The sequence below is a fragment of the Macrobrachium nipponense genome, chromosome 26, assembly GCF_015104395.2.
Source record: "Macrobrachium nipponense isolate FS-2020 chromosome 26, ASM1510439v2, whole genome shotgun sequence".
Lineage (NCBI taxonomy): Eukaryota > Metazoa > Arthropoda > Malacostraca > Decapoda > Palaemonidae > Macrobrachium > Macrobrachium nipponense.
In genome coordinates, this window is record NC_087215.1 from 58,205,274 (window position 1) to 58,216,153 (window position 10,880).

The 10,880-nt window shown below is 37.0% G+C and overlaps 2 protein-coding genes across 2 annotated transcripts in view; one reads left to right on the forward strand and one right to left on the reverse strand.

The window, feature by feature from the left end:
• Window positions 1–7,931, forward strand: part of LOC135199915 (pescadillo homolog) — a 34,111-nt gene extending 26,180 nt beyond the window's left edge. The window contains exon 7 of the mRNA XM_064228036.1: window positions 7,897–7,931. Coding sequence (XP_064084106.1) covers window positions 7,897–7,931 — 35 coding nt within the window. The remainder of the gene's footprint in view (window positions 1–7,896) is intronic.
• LOC135200301 (pescadillo-like) overlaps window positions 1–10,880 on the reverse strand; it is a 151,671-nt gene that overhangs the window by 39,136 nt on the left and 101,655 nt on the right. The gene's annotated exons all lie outside the window — the stretch shown is intronic.

Here is a 10,880-nt window from a genome sequence, read left to right on the forward strand (position 1 = left end):
GGTTGCAGCTTATCTCATTTTCGAAATATTTGCATATAAATCACGATAAATAGAAAAAAAAAACCACGTTCGGTCAACTTTGACTCTACCAAAATGGTCAAAAAACGCAATTGTAAGCTAAAACTCTTACAGTCTAGTAATATTCAGTCATTTATCTTCATCTTGAAACAAATTTGAACAAGTCTAGCAAAATATTTAGATTTATGGGGAATTTTTAAAAAAATCTTTCCTTCCCTCCGCGCGGATTCTCCGCCACAAATCTCCGAAATACGTACGTCCCATTCTCGGAATATTTGCTCCGTTTCATAATTAGGCATTTCATACAGTTTTATATATGAAAATGTGTGCAATTTCATGTAGAATAAAACGAATAATATTTGAAGGTTGTAGCTTTTCTTATTTCCGAAATAATTGCATATAAAAAATATATATATAAAAAAATTTGACATTCGGTCAACTTTAACTCGTCAGATATGGTCGAAAACTGCAATTGTAAGCTAATACTCTTACAGTATAGTAATATTCAATCATTTGTCTTCATTTTGAAAGAAATTGGAAGTCTCTAGGACAATATTTAGATTTATGGTGAATTTTTGAAAAAAATATTTGTTTACAAATTCATGCATTATTTTGTGATAATATTTTCTCTGTGTTGCTTTTATCGTTTTACAATGTGTTATATACCAAAATGATCGCAATTTAGTGTACATTACGACGAAAAAAAAGTAACTTGTTACCTTGAACCGTTTTGCGCACAGCGCGATTTGAATACAATTATATATGAAATTTAGTTTTTGCGCTATCATATATCGCATTATTTATATATGATAATGATAATTTTTTTCATTTCTGATAATTGCATACTAAACTTCAGGCAATGACAAAAAAAGGAGCCAAAAATGAACTCTTAATCTTGAAAACTAAGCGCGCTGTGATTTTTTGAAAAAAATATTTTTTCCGCTTCCGTGCTCACTCCGAAACCCCTCCGGCATACGGGGGAGAATTTTTTATTTACGCTTCCGGCGTAGAGGGTTAATCCTAATATTGCAACGATATGCATAAACTTGACCATTTTCCTCCTCTCAGCAGCTCCTTCTGCAGAGCCGCCTCTGGTTGTTCTTTCTTGTTCCTGAATCTATATTTCCAGTTGCTCATAGATGCGTAGCCTGGAAGTATTGACCTCCCTCATCACTGCTGTCTGCTTGCTCAAGTACTGTTGTTGCTTGAGTTTTGACTCTTGTTCCCAATTGCGCTCCAGCAAAGTCTTCCCCAACTCTGTGTTAGGCCATCGACTTAACTAGCATATTACCACCTTGCCGTTGGGCCTCAGAATGAGAAGGGACCACAACCAATTGGCAAAACTGTCTCAGCTTCCACTTTTGAGTACAGGTGAAGGGGAACCTCAGCTCCTACTCATTCCCATCTACCAAACTGCAATAAAAAAAAAAAAACAAAAAAAGAGAAGACAGCCATTAATCGCAAAAACTCTCTCACCCACAAGAACAACAAAATAAAACCAGTTTAAAAATTGCCTAACCTAATTAATCTAATAACAACTAACAGTAATAATAAGAAAAAATCAAATATTAATTCCAATTCATACAAACTCAACTTTCTTTTTTTTTCTCTGCCACACTACATAACATGGATATTTTTGCATGATGTGACAACTGACAGAGTCCTTTAGACTACCTAGGTGGTACTCTCCTTTTCCTCTATAAAGGTTTTGTTGGGGATGATTATTTGGTTTTCAAAGAAGAGAGAGCTGGCCAAAGCTTTATTTTGTTCTTCTCCCTGTCTTCTTAACAAGAGGTAATGTCTGTCGTATGCCACTGGTGAGATGCCCTCTTTGGGAGTTTTTCTGCCTCCTCCCAAGGTGACTCTCCAGCTTAATCGATCCTGCACGGAGGTTAACATTTCACTCCGCCAAAATCGTGTTCCCGGCCACAGAGTTGGACCATTTAGTGGAATTTTGTTTCAAAGTATTGAAGTATTCAGCTCCCTTGGTTGGATGATGGGAATACATATTGACGAAGAAAATTAAGGACTACACTTCACTTCAAGATAATTTTTTAGCAGATTGGCTCGTGAACTCTCGTGCTGACAAGGTGGTAAGAGACGGGTCACAAGTATTAGCGGCCATATTTTTCTTCAGGTACTCTCAAGTTGAGGGAAGACTTCTTGGGCTCTGGGGATTTTCCGGGGAGCAATCCCTGGAAAGACGGACTCTCCACTTTTCATTTTGATGAGTGCTTCTTCACATAACTAATGCTTTTTGACCTTAGTGAACTCATAGACTGTGGTAACCATTCAAACAGGACCACAGTTCTAATATTGTAAGTAAGAAAGGGTCTACCCCATATCTTCATTTATCTTAGTACTGTTTTGTTGGACAGGTCAATCAAGCCTTCTTTTCCCTCAGTCAGTGCATAGAACTTGAGTCTTATCAGACGTCTGTGACAGCCTGAGGGGACATTCAATTCCCTGTTCTGCTGAGATTTGTGGAATCTATTGGATGAAGTTGTCTGGGCTTTGTTTGCCCCTTCAAGGAATCTGCGGCTTCCTCCTGTGGTGACCATACAGTCCCTATAGCATGTACTTCAGCTTCCTTGCTATAGTCTGATCTGTCAAACCTCCTCTCCTCACACCCTTCATCACAATGAAGTAGGAACTATACAATGTTCAGATTAGCCCTATTTTGGCTTGTTTCGTGATTCTGGTACCTGCTCGATTGTTGTTGGGTTCTGCAGAATCCTCCTCCACTATGCCTTCTCAGACAACTTTGCCACAAAAGATTTATTTAGGTACTGATTTTCACTAGACAGACTAGACTGTATAGAGGATTATCAATTGGGAAGTCTTTCCGTTACATATTCCAGAGGAACGTTTTACAAGTTATGTAAGCGAATCTATCCTCTTATTGTTTTCCAGATCTGGGGATCAACTTTCCGAAGCTATTTTCTCAGGCCATGCATCACCTCTGTGAGACATCTATGTCCCTTCAGCAGTTTCACCATTATGAGGTATCAAACTATGCATAACTTATGTGTAAACAAGAGACCTAGTTTGTTGGCATCCCTATCTTATTTCCTTGTAAAGTCCCTTCCATGCCCAAACAAGGAAAGAAGATAATTTACTCGTCTCCCCGGGGGTTGTAATCAAGGTCAGGGACGGGCCCAAGACCTGGATACTTTTCTTTCTCCCTGAAGAGTTTCTAACCCTTACTGGACGGGTAAATATATTGATATGTAAAATATATTGATATAGCTTCTCAGACCGGGTAAACTTTGAGGTCATCCAATTTTACAAAAAAAAACACATCAATGGAAAAAGGAACATATGCAAATGTACATGCTGAAGGAAAAAATTTAAAATTTTCCCTACCACTTCCATGAGAAGTTGAAAATTAATGTTTACAACCCCTTGCCTCTTTTACAAGACAATAGTATATATTACCAACTTATATATGTTTTTTTAATAATTTTGTTTTTATTTTTTAAAATTATAATTAATGCTCACACAATATCACAACAGGTTAAGAAATTAAAATCAATAACAAATTCTTAGCCATATTTTGTTGAAAAATATTTACGTAAATTACCAATAACGAAGATTCAGTAACTTTTTTTTTACTTTTACATGTTTTTTTCTAATATTTCAAAGCACTTTTCTTTGTAAAATTTCATTAACAACCGACACACTATTGTAAAGGACAAGGAAAAAACCATCAGCAACCCCTTGGTATATTTACAAGCAAATTCTCGAAAATACGTCAGGTGAGACAGATGTAATACATTCCCCTTGAGGTTAAAAGCAGAACTAAAGTCTTGAGACTCCCAATTTGTGGTTTTAGCCAGTGTAAAAGTTGCCATTAGTGAATTTATGGGCTATAGAAGTATTGGCACCTCCCACTTTCTACCCGATTCTTTCCAAATCAGTGGTGCTTAGTATTGTTTATCTACAGGAGCAATCCGTCCACCACCTCAAACTTGTTATTACTACTCCTTAGGATCAATCCATCCATTAAGGGTTAAGGACATCTGTGTCTTTTAGGGGTGCCAGACTTCACCTGAGCTCACAGCTAGTCTGGCACCTGCCTGCCTGGTACCAACAACAGCCTGGCACAAGCTTTTGCAATAACACTAGCACTTGCTCTGAGGAGAATACAGGTAGATGTTCTGTTCTGTTTCAATGTTCAGGTTCGAAAGCTGTCCAGGAACTATGTTGTTTTGGCAAGAGCTAGTCTCTTCTGATTAGAACTCCTGACAACAACTACAGTCTGGCATAAGCTTGTTCTATGGGAGCCTGAAGCACTGTCTGGTGCTGTGAAGGAATAGAGAGAGCTCTGCCTGGCTGGATGGAGGCACCTCAATGGCATGATGGATTTGGTCTTGGCCTGCCACCTCGGTGGTCCTGAGTTCGATTCTCGGCCATTCCATCGAGGGATCAGAGACGTGTATTTCTGGTGATGGAAGTTCACTCTCGCCTTGGTTTGGAAACCACGTAAAGCCGTTGGTCCCATTGTTGAATAACCACTGGTTCCATACAACATAAAAATACCATACAAACAAGCAAACAAACAATCTGCTTGACTGGATGGTCTGGTATGTTTCCTATAATACCAGAATCCCAGACCTGTTATAACCCAGGATGTTATGGCTAGTACTCATCTCATCCTCTGACCAGAACATCTTGCCCTTTACCCTAATGGACGTTATCTTCTGAGAACACAGAATTAAGAGAAACTTTGCCTTTTTTTAGTTCAGCTAAAGACATTAGAACAGCCTCTATTTCATTAGATTTCAAATGCTGTATTTCTTACATCCAGTTGACATTCGACCTACTGGTAGTATGATCGTTCTTTGTTTCTCATGATTTGGAGAGTATAAAAAGTTAAAAAATTTGCGGAATACCTTGCAATTTTAGAGCTTGGTATCAAGGAAGGATGCATAGGATTCTCTCCTATTGTCTGAACCTTCACCTTGTAGTGAAGCATCAAAGTTTGCGGGAGCTGGTAGGGTACAATGTATCCAGAGCATCCGACACTTTCAGTGGATGGGTTGTGGTTTCACTTCAGTGTAGGTGACAACACAATCTGGTTGTTTTTTTTTTTTTTTTTTTTTTTTTTTTTTTTTTTTTTTTTTTTTTACTGCACCAGGGCAAGGGCACCTTGAAAGTTCAGCTAGCCAATGGATAGTTCTGTGGCAGCAAAACTTTCATTGATGCTTTGGTAGCGATTGGAATACCCCTCTGCTACGAAGCTTCCCTGGCTTTACTGCCATGTAACCATAGGTAAGTTAAGCACCAACCAGAGGCAGTTTTTACTGCAGGCTGTTTAGACTAAATAAGGAACGACAAGCATTGTTTCAATGCTAGCAGCTTTTTTATTTTCTAATTGTAATTCATTACATGACTTAATGCTTTTTTTTTTCGTGATTGGAGTATGTCCATATATCCCACCTCCTGTCTGTGGAAAGGAAATCAGCTATGTAATTACAGTAGTACTCGAGATACGAAAGGCTCTACTTACAAAAAACTCGAGATACGAAAGCCAATGCGAAAAATTTTACTGCTCTACATACGAAAAGTTTTCAAGATACGAAAGGTTGTTGCTGTAAGTTCCCGAGATTCGGCCCGAACCACCGAGAACAATTTGAAACTCCCGCGCCGCCCCAAACTGAGTAAACTCGCCACCATCCTCCTGCTCTCCCATTGGTTCCTGATGACTAGTCACCCCATAAGGTCCTGCTCTCCTATTGGTCAGCATCTACCCCTTGTGCTTTAAGTATTCTATTGGTAAAAGGATGCTGTAAATTGAAAAACTTATTCATGCAATACATTTAATAAAAAAAAACATTAGGTAAAGATAGAAAATAAAAGAATAGAATGAATGGTTATTATACTGTTTGGTAGTTCAGTAGTTGAAGAGAGATAATGAAAATTTATGGCTTACTGTGTAAAAGTGATTGCTTGTCGATCGTTCGATACTCGTAAGTGCTGGATGTAAACAGATGTTTGGAAGCTTTTTTTTTTTTTTTTTTTGTTCGTTTATTATAGTTAATGGTTACTTAATAATTATTTGAAATGAGTACATGCAATACATTTAATTAAAAAATTGTGAATTAGATATCATAAATATAAAATAAATCAGACTGCCAACAAATACGTATTTTTTAGAATTCTTCTTCTGTTTTATTATTACGTTACGTAGGCCTATACGTATGTTTCATTATAGCTGTCAGTAACTCGTTATCTCCATAGGTAAAGATAGAATAAGAATAGAAATGAATGTTATTATACTGTTTGGTATTTGTTTCATTGTTTGAAGAGAGATACTAATGACAATTTATGGCTTACTGTGTGCTAGGAAAAATGATTGCTTGGCGCTCGTTCGATACCCGTAAGACGTGTAAGAGCTGAATGTAAACAATCAATGGGAAGGTTTGTTTTTTGTTTGTCTGTGTATTATAGTTAATGATTATTTAAATATTATTTGAAATGAGATTTAATAATTATTTGAAATGAGTACATACTGATTATTTATACATTTTATTGGCATATTCTAAGCTTTTAGCTCTTAGGTTTAGATGTCAGAATCATAGACTAGGCTACAGTAGCAACTGCTAACATAGGCTAGGCTTATTGCTAAGGGACATATGCTAAAGTCCTAATATATGCAGTAAAAATGGGGTTGAACATTACATGCAGTGAATATTACTCAAGTATGTATACAGTATTTTGCCTTTTTGGAGTCATATTTTCTTCCGTCGGATCGGCGTTGTAACCTACAACATGTGTTTTAGGCCTGGAAATATAATTTACTGGGGTGTTTTTGGAGGGCTTGGAACGGATTAGCCATTTTACATGAAAATGTGTTCCAAGATACGAAGGGGCGCCTCGGAACTGGATTAATTTCGTATCTCGAGGTTACCACTGTACTTGGTAAGTTACTTGTATAAAAATGACATTTTTATTATAAAATAAAAGTTTATACTTACCAAGTAATTACATGATCAGAACCCTCCCTCCTCCCCTATGATGGACATAAGCTTAAATGGAATGTGCATTGTCTGATGAATTGTTCTTAAACCCTATTGGTAGGGGGTGAGACTGGTGTTATCTACACAATATTGGTGTTGCTACCATGAAATTTGAATCTAACCTAAACTGCTGCCAATAAATGAAACATTAGATATGTAATTACTTGGTAAGTATGTATGAAATTTTGTTTTATTATAAAAATGTAATTTTTTTTTTATTTTGAAAAGTGAGATACATTATCTTTAAGGAAGAGAAGTAAGTGGAAGTATTATATGCTAATACCATTAGTGCACTATATTTGGAACAAGGAAAGGACATGAAAAAAAATAATTCCAGCAGGGTTAATATAAGAGTTGTGGAGCAGTAGGTGTTACTGAAAGGGAGATTTATAAGTAAGGTGAGAATTAATGAAAGTAATTAAGAGAATTGTTTTTTGAAATGCGAGTTGGGAAATATAAAAATTTTAAAAATGAAGGAAAATAGGACTGCAGTTTACTGAGTAGATAATAGTTAAAAATTGTTTTAATGGTGTAAGAAGGAATTTGAATGCTTGATGATTTGAAGAATGCTAGTAGAGTATGGTGAAATAAAGGAAATACTACTTATCTAAAGTAAGGCAAAATGGAGGTAAGATATGGTAGGGACCTATCTGATCACAGAACTTTGATTCATGTAGGTTTCCTCTGATACATGTAGATTATATTTGCAGGCTATTTACATATTTTGATAGTTACATTTGCAGGCTAGCTATTTTGAGTTTTCTTTCACAAGTTCATCAGACTAGTATCATTTTTTATCTGCTCCTTGCATTGCCTGAAACAGGATATGTTTTTTTTTAGTTTAATTATCTTGCAGGTGAGGACAGTGATAAGAATGAAAGTTATCATTAAATTATATTCCCACAAAAATTCATTACTTGTTGGAGTAAGTTGCTTTATCAAATAAGTCATAAGTGATAAGGGCATCATATATCCTTGTCTGTGAACGATAACTTGAAATTTGTAGATGGAATACTGACATTACACCCTCTGTGAACCAAGCATTAGGGGTGGAGAATGTATTTTGTTTTCATGAAAGTATTTTCATTTTCTATTGCTGTTAGAAAGGTACGGCAACTGGCAGTCACCATTGACTAGAAACCCAAGATCCTTTTGTGATGCTTGATTAGTTGTAACTCAAAACCCAGGTCCTTTTGTGGTGCTTCAGTAGTTGTAACTAGTAATGGAAGGCCCTTTTATTGTGTTTGATTAGTTATAACTAGAATTAAGATCCTTTAACAGTGCTTGATTAGTTATAATTAGAAACCCAAGACCCTTTTATTGTGCTTGATTAGTTATAACTGGACTAGAAATCCAAGATTCTTTTTGTGCTTGATTAGTTATAACTTGAAACCCAAGTCCTTTTGTGGTGGCTGATGAGTTATAACCAGAAACGCAAAAAAATAATTTTTGGGGGCTTGAATCTTAGTAAAGAGATTCCCAAGATCCTCTTTTGGGGCTTAAGGAGTGCCAAATTTTGAGGAATTATTGAATTTTAGTAATTAACAGTTTTCAAGTGTTTTGTGTCTAGATATACTTACATATGAACGCAAATTGTGAAAAAGACGCAACAAATTTCTGTATGAATAATTCAGGATAGGATCAAGTAAGTTATTCACTGTTTTGGACTGTTTGATGCATAAATAAACATATCTAGAAACATTACGTATTGCTAAAAAAGAACTTTTAGATTGGTTCATGGATTATTTTGTTCATCGTTTGTATGGCACTAAACGACAGATTGAGATATATACGCTATTTTGGATGGAGATTGAGATATGCACTATGTTGGACTGTTTTACGTGTAAATAAACAATATCTTGAAACGTTATTGCTAAAGAAATATTTATATTGGTTCATGGATGACTTTTTTTTCATTGCTTTTACAGCCTTTTGAACAACATATTGTTTAAAAAAAAAAAAAAAAAAAAAAAAAACTTACTAAAATGAATGTCCAAAAAATGTATTAAAAATTATTGTTCCCCATTCTTCTTCTTCTTCTTCTTCTTCCCAGCTTTTTCCCATTTTTATATGGGGTCGCCGTTTCGGATGAGCCGTTTCCATCTATTTCTATCTTGCGCTTCTGCCTCATCAATTCCCTTCTCATGTAAATCTCCTCTCACACAGTCCTTCCATCTCTTTCTTGGTCTCCCTCTCTTTCTTCTTCCTTGCACCTCCACTCCCATAGTAGTCTCCCAGCGTGGTCCTCATCTCTCCTCAACAGGTGTCCATACCATCTCAGCCTCCCCTCCTGCACTTTCTTTTGATACTTCCACCACCTTAGTTGACCCCCTATGTAGTCATTTCTGATCCTATCCACTCTTGTTACCCCAGACATCCACCTAAGCATTCTCATTTCTGCCACATCCATCTTCTTCTGCTCTGCTTTTCTCATGCTTGCTGTTTCCGTACCATACAGCATTGCTGTTCTTACCACGTCTTGTGAAATTTCCTTTTAACCTAAGCGGCACTCTTTTGTCACAAAGAACTCCCGAGGCCGCTCTCCAGTTGTTCCAGCCTGCCTGTACCCGATGTTTTACTTCTTCTTCCATACTTCCTCCAGCGTTAACAAAAGATCCCAAATACTTAAACTTATCAACTCTCCTTATTTGCTCTCCACCAAGCTGAATACTTTCTCTATCATCCCCCTCAGTGGTGGTACACATATATTCTGTCTTGGATCTACTTATTCTCATTCCTCTGTCCTCCAGTACTTGTCTCCAATCTTTCCAATGTTTCACTTCCAGATCTTCCCTGCTCTACTGCACACAGAACAATATCATCCGCATACAATATGTTCCATGGTATTTTGGGGGGGAATTGTCTCCCTTACTTCCTCTATTATAACATCCATTACTATGTTAAAGATAAATGGGCTCAGAGCCGACCCTGGTGTAATCCTACTCTCACCTCAAAACCTTCTGTCTCCCCAACACTGCTCCTCACTCTGGTAAATACATTTCGGTACATCTCTTGTATCAATCGCACATACTTCTCTGGCACCATCTTCTCCCTCAGGCTCCTCCATACCTCTTGTCTCGGGACTCTGTCATAAGCCTTTTCAAGGTCAATGAATACCATATGTAGGTCCCTTTGTCTTTCCCCGAATTTCTCCATTATTGCCTCAGACAAAATATACCATCTGTTGTTCCCCTTCCCTTCATAAATCCCATCTGCTCTTTACCTATTTGTACTTCTTCTCTCAGTCTAGCATCTATCATCCTTTCCAGTATCTTCAAAGTGTGGGACATCAATTTAATGCCCCTATAATTACCACACTCTTGGACATCGCCTTTCCCTTTAAAAATTGGGATCAATATACTCCCACGCCACTCATTGGTATCTTTTCCTGTTCAAGGATCTTTATCATAAGATCGTACATATCCACTCCTTCATCTCTAATGCTTTCCATGCCTCCACCGGGATCATGTCTGGCTCCGGTTTGCCTTCCCATTCTTCTCTCTTCAGTGCATTTAGTACCTCTTGCCTAGAAAACCTCATTACCATGCCAATGGTAATGTTCCCCATTAAAATATCCCATTTTCTGTAGTGTTAGCATCATAGAGAAAAGGGGCTTATAATGATATAGGGATAACTGGCTTCAGGAATCCAGGTTTTCCTGATTTTTTCTAGATTTTGAGTCCAAAATTATTGCTCTTTTGAACTGTTTCCTGAAAACTACTTTTTTTTTCCCCTTTCAAAACTCAAAATGTTTAGATCTCAAAGAAAGAACGAAAACAAGACTTGTGTTATTTCTTTTATTCAATGTTTTTGTAGAGTAAGTGGTAAAAATTGGAGCAA